Consider the following 22,325-nt stretch of genomic DNA (forward strand, 5'->3'; position numbering starts at 1 on the left):
TTTACATCCATTTTCCATATTTCATGGTCATCAAATGGTTCTATGGCAATTAGTATCATAATAAATTTTATCATTTCTATTGATGAGAAGGTTTCCTCATAATCAATTCCTTGAGTTTAAGTATAACCTTCATAACAGTCTTTCTTTGAACGTGTGTACATTCCTATCCATGTTGGTCTTCTTCTTGAACACCCATTTACACCTAATTGTTTTAAGGTCATATGTGTGATAAACCAAGTTCCAAAATTGGTTATCATACATGGGCTGGATCTCACTCTCCATTACCTTTTTCCACTTAGGAGCCGATGGGCTTGTGATAACTTCCTGGTAGTTGGTCAGCTTATCTTCGCCTAACAGTTAGTCATCACCCTCAATAATATGATAGCCAGAAAAATAAGGTGCGTGACGCTCCCAACCATAAAACTCAGGTGTATGACGCTCTCTATCCTTATTGGTAGACAACTTAGAATCATAAGATTAATGACTTGACCATCTGATGTAACCAATTTAGAAATCGGTGGATAACTTACCAATATCATTTAAAGGATATTAATTAATTACACTATGATGTATTAAATACAAGTATGAGTACCCTCCGGTTATGTTTGTCATATAGTTAGCCATGGTTGATAAGATTAGTTGTTATTTGATTATTTATTTGCTTATTTGTTTGCTAGTTTATCTAAGTGGCATTTATAATCCCTTTATTATGTTTTCTTTTAATATTGATTAATACGAAAATACTGATGTATTAGTATACTTCTGTTCCCCATGTGTTCGACACCTTTACTTACCTAAGTTATGTTGTCATTGATCATGTCTATTGTCTGGTGTAGATAATCAATTTAGTTTGTTAGGAATTATAAATGTAAAACTAGATTTATATTTTCAAGTCTATATCTTTTATGGCATAGTTTTGACGTCATTATCAAATGAAATGATTTCAAGTTATCTCAAGTTTATAGACTATCTTTTACAAATCAACTTTGGTTGTGTTTATGCCTTTGTGGCCAAAAGATCCTAATAACCCAACATATTAATTAAGGCTAAGATCTATATTTTGCTCCAAGACGTGAATAGGGGTATCGTAATCATACCAATGAGTTATTTAGGTAACATGAGATTTACATTTTAGAAAAAATGGGTTTTTTTGTTTAAAACATTTTTAAACTATCAATGCTAAAAAGAAAAGTTTGTAAAACATTTTTATAATTATCAATCATCGTTGCTAGCTTTTAACAAATTGTGACTCTAGTTTTATATTAGCGATCATGCAAAATAAAACAACCATAACAATTTCACAAACTATAACGATAACGTTTAGCTCAAAACCTATGTGTTTTCCTGTGAACCAATAGGAAAAACTAGGTCATAATTAAGGAAAATGACCTTCACTTGAAAGCCCCATTTGCTCCATCACCATCTCTTGATGCACGCTCGAACTTCTTGAGACTCCAATCTCTATGACCCTTAGCTTGAACTCTTTAGTCTTCAAATTTATTACATTTTTCTATTTTAATACATTTTCCTAACAAATTACATTACACTTAAAGGAAAAATAACGATACAAGATAGAAAGAGAAAGTTACACACATGCCATGAAAAATACAAATCAAAAAGCCAACACAATCAACACAACATAGGTATAGGTAAAGGAAGGTGTCACTTGATCCAAACAATTCAGAAAAACAATTATTTTGAACTTGGATTACAATTATTAGATTATTGAGTTAAGCCAACAACCATAAATTGAATGCAAGTCTACATACAATTGTTTCTATGATCTCACATTCAATAGATCATCTAAAAAACTATGTCACACAATTATACAATTGAATTATAAATAAAGAGATAACCAATCTTTGTAAAACCTATGATTTATATGAAAAAGAAACCTTTTATTAATCATGATTTAACTGCTAAATCACAATAATTTGAGTCTATGCATAAAAGTGACCAATGCACACTCAAAACAAAAACATATAAATTTCGTTTATGGAAACAATGTGTACGCGTGTAACGTTCCGATTTTAAGAATCATTTTTTCATTTTTAAACTAGAATACATACACATTTTCATAATATTTGTTCAAGGCAAAAAAGAACCCTTTGTTCATAACCCGAAGTTCAAAATTATAGTTAAAAAGAAAAGTATCACAGAATCTCAAATCATTAATTTCCTGATGGGTGTGTACATTCATGCCTTCGCCTTCCCACGAACTGATAAAGTACCTGAAAAATATTTAATCCACAACTATAATCCAAAACTTAGTGAGTTCTTCAAAATACCTCACACAACAATACACATATAATGCATGCACAGAAGGCCTACGTCACAGGGTTGGGCCTCCTCTAGGACCTTCAACACAAAGTTGGACCGCTCCATTGGGCCTTCAACGTAAAGTTGGACTGCCTCCTTTGGGACTTCAACATAAAGTTGGACCGACTGGGGTGTCTTAGCCTTATGTACACGGCTGTACTGCCCTTAACCCACCCATAATATCTCGACATATACAAATAAACAGATAATTACCAAACAAACAGTCACATGTAATTATTAACAACTCTACCTACCTAACTTATCACTTCAACTTATCAACATCCTAACATACAAAAGGATCCATAGTGTAGCACAAATTATAGCGAGAAAAATAATCTAAACTACTCAACATAAGCTCAACAGCAACCTCAACAATAGAATAACTAACCCAAGCTACCTAATGTCAAACCGAGACCGGACCTTAGTCAAATACTCAGTTCTACTAAAGTTTGACCAAAAGTCAAACTGGTTAAAAAGACAATTCTTGATCGGATGTGCGTGCCATGCTCTATAATGGCACCCCGCGACCACTATAAGACAAAATAATCGGGTATCTCAACTAGAACAGACCTGACTCGGAAAACCCTAAAAAGCACGCCCGCCAGGGAAGGGTGGGCCGAGTTCAGGCCTTCTCACAAAGTGAAAAGACTCGATCCATTTAGTCAAAACCCCAAATTTCCAGATTTGGTCCTCAACAATGTCTTAATGGATAAAGTTTCCAACTTTACCCATTAAGACACTCCAATCAAGCAATATATAAATTTTAAGTCTCAAAAAGTCCAAGAATGCATCTTTCTCGACTTAATCTAATAAGTCCAAGCCTTTTACTTTCATATATAAATCAACATGATGTCTAAATGGATAAAGTTTCCTTCTTTATCCATTAAAAACCACAAACTTCCAAGATCTAAAACCTTAAGTTGAAAAATGCCCAAAAACCCCATCTTTCTTTATGCATGGAGTAAAGAGAACTCTTGCATGCATTCTTTACTCCACCAAGTGACCATATAACTTCTTTTTTATGAACTCAATTTCAGTGGTGTTTATATGTGCATCAAGGTATTGACAAGCCCCATAATTTTATCCAATTATTTTTGACTTAAAGCATACCGAACTTAACATACATAGAGGAAAAACAAGAATCATACCCTTAAAGCCTTTGATTTCTCTTATTGTTGATGTGATATGTGGATCTAAATAATCCAAACTAGAATTCCTCTCTAGTGATCACACCCAAGAAAAAGACATTGCAATGCTTAACTATTTCCTTACTTGTGAAGAAACTTTTAACACAAACCCTAGAAAAATAGGGTTTTGCTTTGACTTGCTTAGGGAACAAGAAACGTTAGTGATAGAGATGAAGAAAAAGGGGGCGATTTAGGTTACTTCTAGCAACCCTTATTGTCGGGCCTATTCCTATATTTATAGAATTAGGGTTTTTGGTTTCCTTCTTGGATAATATCTTGGTCACTAGATAATTACCCATAAATATTTGAATTTCACATCTTTCACTTTAGACCCTTAAGACCCTTATTTTCTCTTTTTTGTCAAATAAAGCTTAAATCTCTTCTTACGTGTAACCCAAAAGGACCTTGTCATTAATAGTAATATTACAAACTTGTGACTATGGATATACTTCCAATAATGTTGATGGTCTTTTTCGTGTTTTGTAGAAAATCAACGACAATGCTTACAAGATCAAGTTGACGAGTCATTACAATGTGTCGGCTATCTTTAATGTTGCAAACTTGTCACCTTTTGTTGGGAATTCAGATGATGAAGCAGACTCAAGGACGAGTCTTTTCAAAAGAAGGATGGTGATGCATGTGGTACAAGTGCTAATGCATGATTTGATAATGTCAACACTTGTAGGAATGAAAATGTGATGACATCAACATCAAATCCGCTGAAATGATTCGGCAACTCGAATTTGGATGAAACTCACACACGAAATGTAAAATAGGCCAATTAGAATAACTCATCGCTTTTCCATGATGTGTGGTGTTTTTTGGCCAGTCATGATAGTTTAAGGCCCAAAACTATGTTTTTTGTTTATTCTTTATTTTCAGAAACTTTATATTTTAAGATTTAATTAAGATAATTGATTTTTGAATCTTATCCTAATCAATTATGTAACATCCATAAAATTTCAGTAAAATTTAAACTTTTCAAAGCAACCCAATTATTAAAGAGGTGTTTACAAAACCGTCGTTTCAAAAACATTTATTTAAAACCGGAATCATTTACACATAATTTTCAAAACATAAACGTTATCAGAGTATCCCATAAATCATAAGTCCAAAACGCGAGGATGTGTACGGTTACGCCTTCGCCTTGCCAAAACATCTGTAGCGCTTGAAACAATAAACTGAAACCGTAAGCACGAAGCTTAGTGAGTTCCCCCAAAGTACCAACACACAAACAGTAGCACATATACAAATAACAGCATGCATATAGAGTCTTCAGCATGACTGGACCGTCTCACCAGGCCTTCAGCCTATCTGGACCACTCTCAGAGCCTTCAGCATGTCTAGACCGCCTCACCGGGCCTTCAGCCTGTCTAGGCCGCTCTCAGAACCTTCAACATGTCTGGTCCGCCTCGCTGGGCCTTCAGCCTGTTTGGACGGTTCTCCAGGCCTTCGGCCTGACTGGTACGCCCCGATGGGCCTTCAGTCTATCCGGGCTGCCCTGGGTATGTTGGCCTTCAGCACAAAGCAGGCCCGCCTCAACCCAACCACACACACACAAGCCATGTAGACATATAACAGATAAGCATACATATAATGTACCGATATAAACATTTACCGGGTTTGTTGACTGGCAGCACAAAGCAATACAGTCTCAACCGAACCACACTACATCAACACAAGCTACTGGAGAACATATAGCCAGAACATATAACATGCAGATCTAACCGATCCCTAAGCTTAACAACATCCTTTCTATCATGATATTGATCTAACAGATCACTACAATACTCATTCATAAGATAACCGTGATAACAATCCAAAGGGACGACATTGGTGCCTTCGACCCTGTTAGTACAGTGAGGAAAACTCACATGAATAGTAAGTCGTTTGCATAGTAGATTCACGTTATGACGTCGTGTATGGAAATAGGCGCATCCCTAAACATCATCTTCATATAACGAATCCCCCCTAAAATACCGAACACAATAATAATTATTTAGGCTAAATACTATTTCTACTTATATTTCATTTAAAGACTTCAGTCACTAAATTTATCTAGAGCTAATCGCATTTAGGATCAACGAATGAATGATTCCCTTTATAATAAATCGTTAAAATCTAACGGTTAATGCTTATTTCTTTAATCTAGAAGGGTATTACACATTCCATGAACTCAACGACTCCATAAGTTTAATTATAAATAGTATGTCCAAGTTGCTAACCATAAGCCCCATCAAACATTTTGTTAACCCATTTAAGATTCCTGTCGAGTTCATAGCATACATTTAAACATTTGCTTGAGAGATTGAGTCCAATAGAAAAAAGAGCCCAAATACAACATCTAACCTTACCCAACAAACTAGGCCCAAGAATGTACCTGAAAGAAATGCTGAGCAACAACATTTCCAGTGTCATCCTCCGCCGCCAATGTCTGCTTCTCCGGCAGCTAAAGCCCGCCTCCGACAGCAGAATCCAACCACAAACACAACCTTAACCTCCGCCACCGGTGCTAGCCTTGAACCTCGCTCTTACCCCATGATGACTTGTTTGCTCTCTTACTCTCTCTCTATCTCACTCTCTCTTTTAGGATTTCTTTCTACTTGTTAAGGTCGTCGGGAAAACACACACACACACACACAGAACGTCACTAGAGAAGATGAAGCTCCCGCACCTCTGTTTTGACCTCATTCTCCTTCACAACCCTTTCTCTACCCAACTTCTTATCGTGATTCTATTGGAAGACCATCGGAGCTACAAGAGAGACTTCCAAAACTTGCTAGCACTTCAAGCCCAAAACGAAGATGGGTCAACCACCGATTTAGAACATGAAGAAGCATAAATGGATTGCTTCTTCCATTTGCTTCATGATAGCTATCATGGAAAGAAGCAAAAATGCCAACGCCCACGACTTACTCTCTCACTCACTGTTGCCGGAAAATAGATCCGATAAACAACCTCCGGTCATCACCTGTCTCCCTCTCCTACCCTTCTTCTCTCTCTCTCTCAAAGTCGTACCGGGAGCATACATATACATCCAAAACTCTTAGCTAGGGTTGCATTATCAATCGATTCGACATATATGTCCAAAAAAGACAAGAAGAGTGCTCCCACGAGACCTGCGTCTGATGCAGGGGACAAATATGTCCATTCTTTTGAATTTGGCATGCAAGATCCTTGAAGTTTTACAAGTTAACGTACCCTAAATCCAATTCTTGCTACAAAACTATATATACATATATTTAAATTACGATTTAAGTCCTTGGACACAATTCTACTTAATCTAATCCTAATACTCTTATTTTATTTATTTAGACATTATTATTATTAAATCAAACCTTCTATATTTTATTTAATTGATTAATTAATCGTTTGATAGAAATTGCTCTTATATATATATCGTTTAGAAAAACAGAACCCTAATGGTTCCCCGATCATACATATAGTTATTATAATATTCATGTTTATCTGAGAAAAATACAATTTAATGAGAGCAGAGTGTTATAAATTATGATCTCCGAGACTTAAGGAATGAAACTTATCTTTTCCTCTTATAAGTAATTCGTTTCCTTTGTTTCATATGCAAATTTCAATTATCAATTAAAAATCTGTGTACAATTATCTTGTTAGTTCTTTGTTACTGGCTATTAAATACAATCATATAACATCATAAAATGTAACACTTTTTATATTAGAAATTATTATAAAAATTAGAATTTTAATTATGCTTTGCACTTTACAATTTTTTTTTATTTCTATTAAAAACTTATTGATTTTTTTATTTAAACCAGATATACTTTAAACGCAAATCTATTCTAATAAATGAAAGTTTTTTTTTGTCACTTGTCGTACTCTCATTTAAATTTACAAATATCATTTTGTGATTATTTTGAATTCATTTTTTTTCTACATGTAATTTTATAAGTTTTTATATTTTTTAAATTCCACATAATATTTTAATGTAGTAATAATTATAATAAATGTAGTAATAAATGGATATCAATGTCATTAATGAACTTACATTTTAATTTTAAAATTTTTAAAATTAAAGCTCATTAGTTTTTTTTGTTTATTTATTTAAATTATTTGTTTAAATTTAAAAGATAAAAACCATTTCCGCTATAATAATTTATTATTTTTCTTATTTTCTTATAAATTCAAAATTTTCAAATATTTAAAACTTTATAAGCTATTATAACTAGTAATTAATATGCATAGTTTTTGAAGAGTAGATTGTTACATTTTAGTTGAGAGAGGCGGCAAATATTTCCGTGATTCCATCTAAGCATGACAAGGGTATACTGTTAAAGTATTCCAAGGAGATTCTCGTAATTAGTGGAAGCATCGCAAGGGTATTTTCGTAATCTACGCATTACAAGGGTAATTTCGTAACTTCCTGTAAGCATCGGTAGATAGACAACCAAAGGTGCAACGGGGCAGCGAGGGTTACTTGGGCAGGCAAAGGGAAAGAGAGTTTTTATGCGTTCAGCACAGAACCAATAATTCTTTGAAGCATAATTCCGCATACTAACACGACAACAACCCCCTTGCCTCCAATTTTTGGTAAATTTTTGAAAAAACCCAACAAATTTGAAAAAATAAGGAGCAAACGGGGTTGTGGGTGCCTCCCGCCATGAGTGCTCAGGTCTTGGAGAGGCAGCAGAGCTCTTCATCGTTGCCAGAAGATCATATAGACAACACCAAGACTCTGATTTGTGCTCTTAGTTTCCTCTCTCACAATCTCCCTCTCCCCCCTGATGTTTTCGATGCCGTCTCTTCCATCTACACCGCCGCCGCCTCCGAAGATGCCGACGCTGGTGTTGACGCCACCGCCACAGGTGGATCTGACTGCGACAAACAAGTCGATGATGCTTCATCGCCTGTGAGTTCTCTTTTGTAATTCTTTCGTGGTGCTGTTTCTCTTATTATAACTGCTTCTTGGATTTTATCGTATTTCGGATTGTTTTGTTAGGACGATTTGTTGTTTAATCGGCAGAATAGGGCTAATTATATATGTTTTTGATTGAAATCGATGCTTGAACTTGGGTCGGTTTGCGAATTTACTCTTGTTGATTGGAAAATTGTACAGGTTTAGTTTGTATGCTTCTTTATAATTCTTCCCTTACATCAATTTTGAGTTCTTGTTGATCTTTTTACTTGAAATTTTTGCCCCATTTTGGTTCGACCAGTAGGTTGTGTTGTTTTAGTGTAATTGACAGCTTAGGGCTAATCATGGTATGCTCAGGTGTAATAATCTCAGTGCAATTCTCTCTAGTTGAATTCTACTTTTCTGTTTGTCTACATGAACTGCCTTGTAGCTTTTGATCTGTGTGTGGTTTAGCAAGCATCTTTGGGCTACCTATGTTCAATGGATATGTAATTTCAATTTTAGGTTTAGACCTATGGTCTACTGTTCATGTTTAGGAGATTTTACCGAGTAAAATATATTCTACTTATAACTATTACATGGTGTGTCTGCCTAACTTTTTGATATCATTACAGAATAACTCTCCATTTCCAAATGGAGGAGATTTAATGGCAGACCTTGAGGAGGCTTTGGTCAAACATCGATCTAATCACATAACAGGTTCTGAAATGGCAGAAACAAGGAAAAAACGGATCGAGAGCCACATCCAAAATCGTTTGACACAACTTGAAGGTTGCCATAAGAAGCATTTTTATTATACTTTAACATTGTATTTACTGGCAGGTGAAGTTGTTAGTAGATATCATTTAACTTTACTCATTTGTTTTTTTATCATGAATTTAGAATTACCTACAAGCAGAGGTGAAGACCTTCAGTCAAAGTGTTTGCTTGAACTCTATGGACTTAAGGTAGACTGTGGTTTATAACATCTTGCTTTTCCATATTCTCTTTTGTATCTAAATAAAGGTTAACATTTAATGGGTTAAATGCAAGAAACAACTATGTACTTTCATCTATTTCCTTATCATAGCATTCTACTTGCATCTTTTTCTATTACAACATTGTACTTTGGTAGATTTTTTCAAGTACAATGCTATAATTGGATAGATTTTATAAAGTACAATGTGTTGATAAGAAAAAAATTGAAAGTACAATGCTGTAATAGACAAATGGAAGTAGAATACTATATAATAAACAAATAAACTGAAGTATGTTGGCACATATCTTACATTACAGCTTGCTGAGTTGCAAAAAAAAGTGAGGTCAAATGTGAGCTCAGAGTACATGCTGTGCTTAAATTGTGTGTATCCTGAGAAGCAACTCTTTGATTGGGGCATGATGCGGTTGTCTCGTCCTTCTTATGGTGTGGGAGATGCTTTTGCTGTTGATTCAGACAACCATCTCAAGAAGAAACGAGATGCTGAGGTAAATCTTCAATCTTGATGGATATTTTCTTTGTATGTTTTTGGAAAAAGATGTTATTAGTTTAATACTTATGCTTCTTTTAACATCATTTGCTGCAGAGACTAACGAAATTAGAGGAGGAAGAAAAGAATAGAGTAGAAACTAGGAAGAGGAAATTCTTTGCAGAAATACTTAATGCAATAAGGGAACTCCAGTTGCAAGTTCAGGCTTCTCAAAAACGTAGGAAGCAAAGGAATGATGCTGTTCAGGTATGTAAATTATTTCCCAATATTTATTATATCTATGTATAATCTCTACTTTTATACATAATCTGATTAGTTCTACTGCCATATGCTTCTATCCTATTGCTATCAAAGTGTATTGAGCTTAATTTGTTTTCTTTTATCTGCAATAATGCTCATGAAAGTAATGGTTTGTTTAAGAATATGTAGCAAATTACTGGTTATGGTTTTTGTGTTGTTACAATTAGGCATGGCATGGAAGGCAAAGGCAGCGTGCTACTAGGCAAGAGAAACTGAGGTTCCAAGCTTTAAAGTCAGATGATCAGGAAGCTTACATGAGAATGGTTGAGGAAAGCAAGAATGAAAGGTTGACTATGCTTTTAGGGAAAACAAATGATCTTCTTGTTCGTTTAGGAGCTGCTGTTAGGCGTCAAAAAGATGCTGAACATGATGGAATTGAACCTCTGAATGCTCCAGAAGCAGAATTGCCTGAATCATCATCGGTTTCAAAGATTGGAACTCCTGATGAATCTCAGCTTGATGTGGATGTCGATTTAATTGAGGCTAAACTTGATAATGGAGTAAAGACCTCTGACTTGCTTGAAGGGCAACGACAATATAATTCAGTCATCCATTCAATTCAGGAGAAGGTAATGTTTTTCTCCCACCCAAAAAGGCTCTTGATCCTCATCTGTGTAAAAGACATGAATGCCCTCTTTATCCTGATCATTGAAAATAACTCGTGTAATAGACACAATCTTAAAGTCATTGAGCTGTGGCTACTTAGGGCATGTTTGGATTGTGGGAATTTTGAAGGAACCCAATGGAATTGGAATTCGTGATTCCATTCCATGGCATATCTGTTCCATCAGAATCCTTTGAAATTCAGTGCTTGATGGATTTTACCATTATGAGGGGAGGGTGGAAGGAATTCAATTCCATGTTTCATTTTGTATTAAAAGACCAAAATATACTTGTAAATAACAATAAAAAGTTAAAGTTATATATTTAAGATAAACAAAGGAAATATAAATGCAAATAAAAGAGTACTTTTTTGGTCTCTTGAGTATAGCTGACTTTTTTCAATTGTGGTCTCAAAAAGATTCTCCTTGCAATTTGGCCCTTATTTGTGGTTTTGTAACGTTGTTTCCTAAGTAAAATAACTATATTTTCAAGATCAATATTGCAAAAATCAGCCATACTCAAGAACCAAAAATATTCATTTTATGTGAAACAGGGACCAAAAACATTACAAGAACCTCAAATAAGGGACCAAAATGGCTAGAGAAAACTTTTTGGGACCAAAATTGAAAAAAGTCAGCTCTACTTGGACCAATAATGGAATTCATTCTAAATAAGAATATAAAATAACGTAGTTTCTAACTTTTTATTATTGAATTCCATTAGATTTCCTGCCAACTTAACATATAAAATAATGTAGTTTTTAACTTTTTAACTATTTTCTGGTTTGGATGCATTTTTGTACAGGTAACAGAGCAGCCAGCAACACTTCAGGGTGGAGAACTAAGACCCTACCAACTAGAAGGGCTTCAATGGATGTTATCTTTATTTAACAACAATCTGAATGGAATATTAGCTGATGAAATGGGATTGGGAAAGACAATTCAAACCATCTCCTTGATTGCATATCTCATGGAAAACAAAGGTGTCTCTGGTCCTCACTTGATTGTAGCTCCAAAAGCCGTACTACCAAATTGGATAAATGAATTTTCAACATGGGCTCCTAGGTAAATTTAAACCATCATTTTATAATTTATATCAATTGATTTTCTTTTTTGTTTTTTACCTAATAATTTCATTTTTGTGGCAGTATTGGTGCTTTTCTTTATGATGGGCGTCTTGATGAGAGAAAAGCAATGAGAGAAGAGTTGTCGGAAGGAAAGTTTAATGTGTTGATCACTCATTATGATCTTATAATGAGAGACAAAGCATTTTTGAAGAAAATTCCTTGGTTTTACATGGTTGTTGATGAAGGACATCGGTTAAAGAATGCTGAATCTGTTCTTGCAAAGACTCTTGTCTCCGGGTATGCTGGAAAAAACACAATCAACTTTTACCTTTTTCTCGATTTAGTCCCTCAACATTTCTTATTGTGATTAAATCCTTTTACTTTTTTTGACTTATTCAAACGTAGCTCAATTATATTTATTTTATTGATTAAACCCATTTGAATAACACGAATAAAGTGCAAGGATTTAGTCGCTAAGAAAATGTTGAGGGCTTTAATCAGTAACTTGGTAAAAGTATGCTATGCTCTTCTGTATTTTCCCTTATAATATTTATTTTATTGTAACTTTTATAATTAGTTAACAATCATAAAAAGTTCTGTTAGTGTTCACATATAAACGATTAGCGTATTTGACACATTGCTCCAAGTATGAATTTTTCGGTTGAAACAAAACACGATGGGACTTTGGAGTTACTTTTGATAAATAAGAAACAAGATTAATGTTAAATTATTTAAAAGTTTTATATAAAAATGATATAAGTATTTAATTTTTCGGCGAGTAGGTACAAGAGATCTGGATCCAGCCCAAGCATTGAACCTGACAAAACACTCCCTTAATTTTCACTGAAATTAATTCATCTGTTTTGAAAAATTTGTTGTTAAAAATGTACACTTTTTCATCCTTATTTTTAACTTGTTAGTGAGAATAATTTAACATTGATAATTTTTGATTCTTAAAATTATCTTTTTTGCTTTCTTTTGATTTAGTCATATATACATTTCAATAAATAACACTATTTTGATTAATGATAAAAAAGTAAATGTAAAAAAAGGGTAAAAGTATAGAAAAGCACAACATATGTTCACAACTTTATCGATTAAATCTCTCAACTTTCTTGTATAGTGATTAAACCCTCAATTTGTCTTATTCAAATGTGTGTCAATTTTTACTGGCCAAAACTAGTTGTTTCGGTAATTTAGCTATTTTCAAGAAGTAAAAATAAAAATAAAAATGTAAAGGGTTAAATAACCTACAAAAGAAAGTTGCGGGGCTAAAAAAAGTTGTGAAATCGTAAAAGTACGTTATGCATTTCTGTGTTTTACCCTATCTGTAAATATTAATTGTTTCCTTAGATTTTATTCTCTCACTACATTTCTTATATCCTTTTATAAGAGATGTCACAATGACTAATAATACGATATCAAAATCTCTCTTTTCCAATAAAGACAATGTTGTTGGATAGATATAGTAATTTATAAGTTTTCTGATTAGTTTCTTGATTTAAAGTTGTTTATAGTATATGCAAATAACATCAAAACCGTGTTTGAGTTTGACTGATTAAACAATATTTTGCAGCTACCAAATCCGACGGAGACTTCTGTTAACTGGCACTCCAATACAGAATAGTTTACAAGAACTGTGGGCCCTACTAAATTTTCTCCTTCCAACCATTTTTAATTCGGTTGAGAATTTTGAGGAGTGGTTTAATGCACCATTTGCAGATAGGTGTGATGTTTCTTTAACAGATGAAGAAGAGCTTCTGATCATTCGTCGTCTACACCAGGTAAGTTTTGGATTAAATGCAAGAAATAACAACCTACTTTCATCTATTCGTTTATTATAGCATTCTACTTTCATTATATTTTGAAAAATCTACATCTACCCAGTTTTAATGTGTACTCTTGTGTTTTTTTCTTTCTATAATAACCAAATGAATGAAAGCATAGGTTTTTTTTTGCTCTATATACTGTTCTTGTGTTTTAATTTGTTTATATATGCAACAAAATCCAGGTTATAAGGCCATTTATTTTGAGAAGGAAGAAAGATGAAGTGGAGAAGTATCTTCCACAGAAAACACAGGTCATACTAAAATGTGACATGTCAGCATGGCAGAAAGTATACTATCAGCAAGTTACTGATGTTGGGAGGGTTGGAATGGATACTGGTTAGTAACTTTTTCCCTTCATTGCAAAGAAATCCAAGATTAATAAAATAATAAACTAATTGAGAACTCAAAAAGGAAATAATTCTCTTTCCTGTTATTAAAGTTGTCCCTTTTTACGACCGAATTCGAATTTACTTGATTATGTGCCATTATCTTATTCTTTATTTTTAGCTAAAGGCAAGACATAGCAACATACTTTTGCTTCTTTTTTCATTATAGCATCTTGCTTTCATTTCTTTCTCTTGTAGCTTTGTACTTCAAACGTGTCTTTTTTAAAACATTATACTTTCAAACCCACTTGTAACATTTGTACTTTCAAATATTTTATTTCTTGTTAGGAAATTGTACTTTGAAAAATCTACTCAATAATAATAATCACAATGAAGTTACTTTGAATTTTGATGACACTGCTATAACTGGGTAGATTTTTCAAAGTATAATGTTGTAATAAGAAGAAACGAAAGTAGAATGCTATAACAAACAAATTAACGACCTTACCTTGCCTTACATTGCTATTTCTTTCATTAAACTCGTTTCTGTTTACATGTTAACCAAAGAGTAATTGCAAGAAATAGCCATCTTACTTCCATTTTTATTCTATTTATTAGTATCCTACTTCCCGTTTCTTCCCTAATAAGAAAAAAAGTCCAAACTACACTGCTATACTTTGTTAGATTTTTCAAAGTAGAATGCACTAATAAATAAAAAAAATGAAATTACAGTTCTCTAATATAAAGGCTTGAAAATATGATTCTCTAACACACAACTAAATGAAAATACATTGCTATTTCTTCTAACTAAATGAAAGTACATTGCTATTTCTTGTAATTTACAGGAAGTGGCAAATCGAAAAGTTTGCAGAATCTCTCAATGCAACTGAGAAAATGTTGCAATCATCCGTACTTATTTGTGGGCGAATACAACATCTGGCGAAAAGAAGAAATCGTGCGTGCATCCGGAAAATTCGAGCTCCTCGACCGCTTACTCCCGAAACTTCACCGAGCGGGTCACCGAGTTCTCCTCTTCTCACAAATGACCCGTCTCATGGACATTCTCGAAGTCTATCTCCAACTTCACGAATTCAAATACCTCAGGCTCGATGGCTCAACAAAAACAGAAGAAAGAGGCACATTGTTGAAGCAATTCAATGCTCCTGATTCCCCTTTTTTCATGTTTTTATTGAGCACCAGGGCTGGAGGGCTTGGGCTTAATTTACAGACGGCGGATACCGTCATTATTTTTGATAGTGATTGGAATCCTCAGATGGACCAGCAGGCGGAGGATCGGGCCCATCGGATTGGTCAAAAGAAGGAAGTTCGGGTTTTTGTTTTGGTGAGCGTGGGGTCCGTTGAAGAAGTGATATTGGAACGCGCCAAACAGAAGATGGGGATTGATGCCAAAGTCATTCAGGCCGGGTTGTTTAATACCACTTCTACTGGTTAGTGTCTGTTTCTTTTTGACTTAATGGGTTTTATCTGACTTGATACTTACTTACATTACATAATACATATGGTGTAAATGTTATTATTACAGCTCAAGATAGGCGAGAGATGCTGAAAGAAGTGATGCGAAGAGGCACAAGTTCACTGGGAACAGACGTACCAAGCGAGCGAGAAATCAACCGCTTAACCGCCCGATCGGACGAAGAATTCTGGCTGTTTGAAAAAATGGACGACGAAAGAAAACAAAAAGAGCGATACCGCACCCGCCTTATGGAAGACCACGAAGTACCTGATTGGGCCTACACAAAACCCGACAACCCAAAAGACATGAGAGGCAAAGGCTTTGATTACGAGACTGCTCATCTCTCCGGAAAAAGACGTAGAAAAGAGGTCGTGTATGCCGATACACTTAGCGAAATGCAGTGGATCAAAGCTGTTGAGCATGGGGGGGATCAGGTCGGTAAAAGTAAACCCAGGAGGGATGTGAGCCGTAATAGTGTCGAAGATGAGGGGGTGGAAGTGAAAATTGTGAGCGAGGGGATACTGGAACGTGGGTCCGCGTCCGCGTCCGGGTTGAAGAGGGTGAGGTCGCCGAAAAGTGAGAATGTTGGGGTGGATGATGGGGATTTGCCGACATGGAGGACACATAAGAAACGATCGATTCTCAGGTATGTTCCGTGATTCCGGTGTTGGAGGTCGGAATCGGAATTGGGTGTTATTAGGGTTTAGTTTTTGTTGTAAAATGGTGCAGTAGGTTTAAGATGGTTTTATTTGTTTATGGTTTTGGTTTGTGATGATGATATCAAATAGTTTTTATTTTTACTATTAAAATTCGTTTCGCTGTATGATATTTTGAGCATATAAAGCAGTTCTGTGTAATAGCTCTGTTTGGTTGTTTTTGTCCGAAAATGGGAATATGCCTTTTTTTGTTTTTTTTTTAGTGTTACATAGAAAATGACAATACTGAAACAGATTAAATTTATTTTTTCTTTTTATTACTGCTAAGACTTAAAACGACTTCCTATTTACAAATGGATTTCCAATCTTACTTGGAATTAAACTTAAAAAAATGAGCTTAATAGAGTCGGACACGTAACCTTTGGATGAAAGAAATGCAACAAATGATTATATCAACTTTGTGGTTATAAACTTATAATGAATTTTCGGATTCAACAAACATTTATGGAAAGGATTGGTTTTGGTGGGATTTGAAAATGCGCCTCAACCCTGAAGAGTAGGAGTAAAGTAGCATCCTACGGGAAACTTGGTCTTCAACGATGACGTTCGTAGTCAATGGCGGATCCATTATGGACCCCTCCTCAAAATTTTTTTAGTAGTGTTAATTTTTTCGGAAAAATTCGTTTTATGTTGCGGTTTTATATCGGAAAAAAAATTGGGCTATCCTAAAAAATTTCAGGTTATTTCTAAATAGTCCAAAATACAAATTAGCCAAAATGGCCCAAAACTTTTAAGCCCACACCAATTAATTTATTGAAACAAAGAGTTATTAAGCCCAATAGTCTAATGAAAAAAAGAAGAAGAACATAATAGAATTGTGATCGTTGGTCGACTTCTCCTAGTTGTCGAAGTCGTCTTCAGCCGCTTCCTACGATCGTCAACATCAACCTTCTCAATTTTCGCCTCCTGCAGAATTCCGGCCACCTCCTCGGCTCCTCCATCACAATGAAACAAGTTAGTATAACCAAAATACTCATCACTATTATGTATTTAGGTTAATTCAAATTCCAATTTTTTATCATTATGTTTGAAAAATTAGAAATTAACAATTAACTTTGTTAAATTAGGGACTTAGGGTTAATACTTAATTTTGTTGTGGTTGAAACTTGAAATCAAGTTATAGTTGATATATTTTGATTGTAGATTTTTATTTGTTCATTTGTTGTTGAAACTTGGAATCAAGATTATAGTTGATATATATTGATAATTGATAATTTGATTGTAGGTTGTTATTTGTTGACTGTTGTTGAAACTTGAAATCAAGTTTATAGTTCATTTATTTTGATTGTAGGTTGCTATTAAAAGTTTTTTCAAAAGACATTTAGATTTTGGAGACAACAATGGTGAAGGAACTCCAAAAAAATAGGGCTAATGAAAGTAATCAAGTTCCACAAACTAATCAATCAATGCCAAAACCACAACAAACACAATCTAATGAACCTACTCAAGTTCCATAAACTAATCAACCAATGCCAAAACCAAAAGTGACACAATCTTTTGATTTGAATGATCTTCCTTCGAACCCGAGGGATAGGCCAAAGATTACATCTTATAATCTTAATCAAAGAGATGAAATAAGGAGGGCATATTTGATTAAAGGGCCTTGTCAACCAAAGGGGCATAGTTTTGAATATACATTATTTAGTAATAAGCCAAGACGTTTTGTTGTGCAATGGTTTACTGATTTTCCATGGTTAGAGCATAGCATAAAAAAATAAAAAGACATATTTTTTTTCTTGCTACTTGTTTGGAGACATGGTAGGGGAACAAAGTGGAAAATATGCATTTATAACTGAAGGCTTTGACAATTGGAGTAAAAAAGGTTCATTCCGGAAACATATGGGTAATATTCAAAGTTATCACCATAAGGCCCCAGAAAAATGTGATTTGCTATTGAGAAAAAACCAATCTAGTGGTGAAGTCTTGCATAAGCAAGAACTTGAGAAAAGTAATTATGAAATTCGATTACATGCTACAATCCGTAGTTGTAGATTTTTATTGAAAAATGCGTGCTGCTTTTCGTGGACATGATGAGACGGAAAAGTCTAATAATAAAGGACTTTTCATTGAAGTCTTATATTTGATTAGAGAAGATAATGAGATGATTTTTAAAGTTACTTTAGAAAATGCTCCAAAAAATGAAAAGTTGATTTCTCCGACGATTCAAAAAGATATTGTCGATTGCTTTTTAAAAGAGATAATCAAGTCTATTTGTGATGAAATTGGTAAAGATGTGTTTGCTATTTTAGTTGATGAGTCTAGTGATGTTTCCAAAAAAAGAACAAATGACTATAGTTTTGCGATATGTTAATAGACTTGAGATTGTAAAGGAAAGATTTATTGGAGTTGTTCACGTGTTGGATACATCTTCTTTGACTCTTAAAGCCGCATCGATACCGTATTTTCCAACAATCACTTGAGTATGGCTCAGGTGAGAAATCATAAAATATTTATTCCTTTAAATTTGAATACGATATTAGTTTTATTTTTATTTCTTATAGTTTTTTTATTAAGTTTTTTTTAAATATATATGTGAGAGGGCAAGGTTATGATGGATCAAGTAATATGAGTGGTGCATTCAACGGTTTGAAATCTTTGATTTTAAATGAAAACAGTTCCGCACATTATATACATTGTTTTGCACACCAACTTCAATTAGTGGTTGTGGCGGTTGCAAAGAAACATGATGATGTTGAAGAATTCTTTGAACAACTAGCTTTGGTGGTTACTGTCGTTTGTGGGTCTTGTAAGAGAAAATATATGATACGAGAGATGCAAAAAGAAAGAGTGGCACCTGAAATTGGTATTGGTGAAACTGAACCAAGAAGAGGGTTGAATCAAGAGATTTCTCTTGTTTGAGCTGGAGATATTAGATGGGGTTCACATTTTAAAACAATTGTAAGTTTTGTGAATTTGTTTGCAGAAGTTGTTGCGGTACTTAAATATGTCAAAGAGGAGGGGTCTACTTTATCTAACCGTAATCAAGCAAAGGGTATTTTGTCATATTTCAAGACACTTGATTTCGTGTTTCTTTTACACTTGATGTTGGAAATTCTATGCCTCACAGATACCTTGTCAAAGCATCTTAAAAAAAAATATCAAAATATTTTGGAAGCGGCTTCGTTAGTAAAAGGGACAAAGAAAGCATTTCTAGTTTTTAGAAAAGATGGGTTTCCACAAATTTAGAAGAAGGTATGTGCTTTTTGTTACCCCACGCAAGCGTAGGACCAATAAGACTAATCAACATCATTTTGAAGTTGTGATTTTTAACACGATTTTGGATATGCAAATTCAAGAATTTGGGGATAGATTTAGTGAAGTTGGCACGAAGTTGATGGAGAACATGGCGCCTTTGAGTCATTGTGACTTATTTTCTAGTTTTGATAAAGCAAAGTTGTTAAAGCTAAGCGAGATATACAAAAATGATTTTGATGATTCAGAAATGGCGCAACTTAATGAGCAACTTGATATCTATTATCACTCTTTGCTCCATGATGAGAGATTTTTCAACTTGAAGGGAATTGCATACCTCTCTCATTTGTTGGTGGAAACCGGGAAGCACCTCTCTTTTCCTTTGGTTTATAGATTATTAAAACTAACTTTGGTTTTTGCCCGTCGCAACCGCAACCGTTGAACAGTGTTTTTCTGCAATGAAGTTCTTGAAGACCGATTAAAATAATAGAATAAGTGACGTTTTTATGAATGTGCTTTGATTTGTAGTGTAGTTGTGTAGAAAAGGAAGCACTAGAGAATGTTAAGACTGAAAATGTAATTACTCGTTTTCGTAAATGAAAGAGCGAAAATGTGAACTTTAAAACGTAACTTTGTTATGGAAGTTGAACTTTATATCTAATAAAATTGCAGTTTTTATTTTTTTTCTTATTGTATATTACACAATTTTTTTTTTCGGGATACCACTTTACTTTGACCCTGGCTCCGCCACTAGTCGTAGTAAGGTAGTTTTCAGGGACTACTTGACTCTAAATACACATGATTTGTTAGGAAAAACAATTAATTATAAAAACGTTTTATCATTAGAAAAAACTACACATGATTATTAACACACATGATTTGTTAAATACATACGATTTGTTAAAAAAAATAGTTTTTATTATTAGAAAAAAACGTCGTTGTTTCATTCGGTGGAAACTTTCGTACTACGTTGCAGGTAGTTTCTAAAAGGTAATAGCTATAAAAATTTAGTACTATTTCTTTACTAAAATTTGATATTATAAAAATAATAAACCTCAAGGGACAACATGTTGTGGTCTTACCTTAGACCATAGCAATCTTTCTTTCTCTCTCTAAAAATAGAAAATAGAGATCCAATATCACTTCCCTTCTCTTTACCGCTGATATTTCCAAACTTTTCTCTCTACATTATATAACATAAAAAAAAACACACACACATACGACTCATAGATGATCACCCCTTTCTGGCTCATGACCTGTCCTAGTATATTTGAGACATAAGGCAAAAACTAAAAATAAGGCCCTCGAGTTATCAAAATATATAGTTACATTACCAACATTTTATACGAGAAATATGCCCCTTAAATTAAAACACATAAATACATAGTTAGTTTAACAAGCGAACTCATTCATCAAATAAAAGAGAACGATCTTGGGTATTTTCAGATTCCATACAACTCAGAAGTCAGTTGTAATTTGCTTTAGTGACTTTTGTTAAACAATTATTGTTAATCTTTAGTAGCAACTAATTTTGTCAAATTGATGGTGTTGATAGCCATTTTAAGACATAAACGCTTTTCTAAATAGTCTACAAAGCTAATACCCAAAGATTCATCACCTTATCATATGTTTCTCGTCCTAAACATAGCAAATGAAAACTTACAACTAGAATTTGAGGCTTAAACGTTTATTAGTTATTTGTTTTACAACTAAAATTTACAAAACTGACATTTCCTCTGTAAAGTATAAAAATTATACATCAATATCAATTGCAAATATAGTACGACACCTACCGACAAATTTAAATACAATTGAACTTAGGACATCCATAATGGGGGTTTAGGGCATCCACAATGGGGGGTTTAATAGGAGTTGAATGGATTAAGATTGAATAGAGGTTGAATGGAGTGTGAGTGATAACATGGAGGAGGATTGAAAGAAAGAGTTGTATGATCATTGAATGGTTGAATGAAATTAATTTTTTTCTTTTTTCAATTAAGTTTCAAACCAAATATATATGTAATCATATTTTCATATTATTTTATATTTTCATATTAACCACAAATAAAATTAACCATATTTTTTGATATTATATCATTTAGGTTTCATGTTTTCAGGTTTTGTGTTTTTTAATTAATATATTTTTAGGTATTAAATGTTTTACGTTTCATAATTTTTAATTAATGTATTTTTAAGTATTGTATTTTTTTTAACTATTATATCTTCTATTTTCAAATTTATTATTATGTTTACAAATATAATGGTGATGATGTGAAAATTCATTAAATTTTGCTAGGTTTAATGGAGTGTGGATGTTATGGAGTAAAGTTGAATAAAAAATGAAATGTTGATGTGCAGTGATCCTATTAAGGGCATCCACAATCCATTGAACTCTATAGAGTTCAATGGATTGTGGATGCCCTTAATAGGAGTTGAATAAATGATGATTAGTATTGAATAGAGGTTGAATGGAGTGTGGATGATGACATGAAGGATGATTGAATGGAAGAGTTGTATGATCATTGAGTGGTTGAATGTAATTAATCTTTTTCTTTTTCAATTAAATTTCAAGCTAAATATATATGTAATCATATTTTCATATTATTGTTTTTAATTAAACCACAAATAAAATTAACCATATTTTTTTTTGATATTATTATATTTAGGTTTCATGTTTGTAGGTTTCGTGTTTTTTAATTAATATATTTTTAGGTATTAAACGTTTTACGTTTCATAATTTTTAATTAATGTATTTTTAAGTATTGTATTTTTTTTAACTATTATATCTTCTATTTTTAAATTATTATTATGTTTACAAATATAATGGTGATGATATGGAAATTCATTAAATTTTGTTAGGTTTAATGGAGTGTGGATGTTATGGAGTAAAGTTGAATAAAAAATGAAATGCTGATGTGCAGTGATGTGGCAATCCATTGAACTCTATAGAGTTCAACGG

General features: G+C 33.5%; 2 protein-coding genes across 2 annotated transcripts; both read left to right on the forward strand.

Moving 5' to 3' along the window:
• The first annotated feature begins 7,961 nt into the window (after positions 1-7,961).
• On the forward strand, positions 7,962-16,369 carry LOC145124074 (putative ATP-dependent DNA helicase CHR12). Its single transcript, XM_079059297.1, has 12 exons — positions 7,962-8,388; positions 9,009-9,165; positions 9,277-9,341; positions 9,670-9,858; positions 9,957-10,106; positions 10,328-10,729; positions 11,568-11,827; positions 11,911-12,126; positions 13,406-13,613; positions 13,841-13,994; positions 14,830-15,432; positions 15,528-16,369. Exons 1-12 carry the CDS (start codon positions 8,140-8,142, stop codon positions 16,115-16,117), a joined length of 3,243 nt encoding a protein of 1,080 aa, XP_078915423.1. The 5' UTR covers positions 7,962-8,139; the 3' UTR covers positions 16,118-16,369.
• A 1,810-nt stretch (positions 16,370-18,179) lies between these two features.
• LOC145127211 (uncharacterized) lies at positions 18,180-19,966 on the forward strand. Its single transcript, XM_079062443.1, has 6 exons — positions 18,180-18,409; positions 18,489-18,572; positions 18,790-18,977; positions 19,098-19,166; positions 19,471-19,778; positions 19,895-19,966. The coding sequence occupies exons 1-6, from the start codon at positions 18,180-18,182 to the stop codon at positions 19,964-19,966; spliced, it is 951 nt and encodes a 316-aa protein (XP_078918569.1).
• The last annotated feature ends 2,359 nt before the right edge of the window (positions 19,967-22,325 follow it).

The sequence above is a fragment of the Lactuca virosa genome, chromosome 7, assembly GCF_052849685.1.
Source record: "Lactuca virosa cultivar CGN04683 chromosome 7, Lactuca_virosa_CGN04683_v6, whole genome shotgun sequence".
In the NCBI taxonomy this organism is placed as follows: domain Eukaryota; kingdom Viridiplantae; phylum Streptophyta; class Magnoliopsida; order Asterales; family Asteraceae; genus Lactuca; species Lactuca virosa.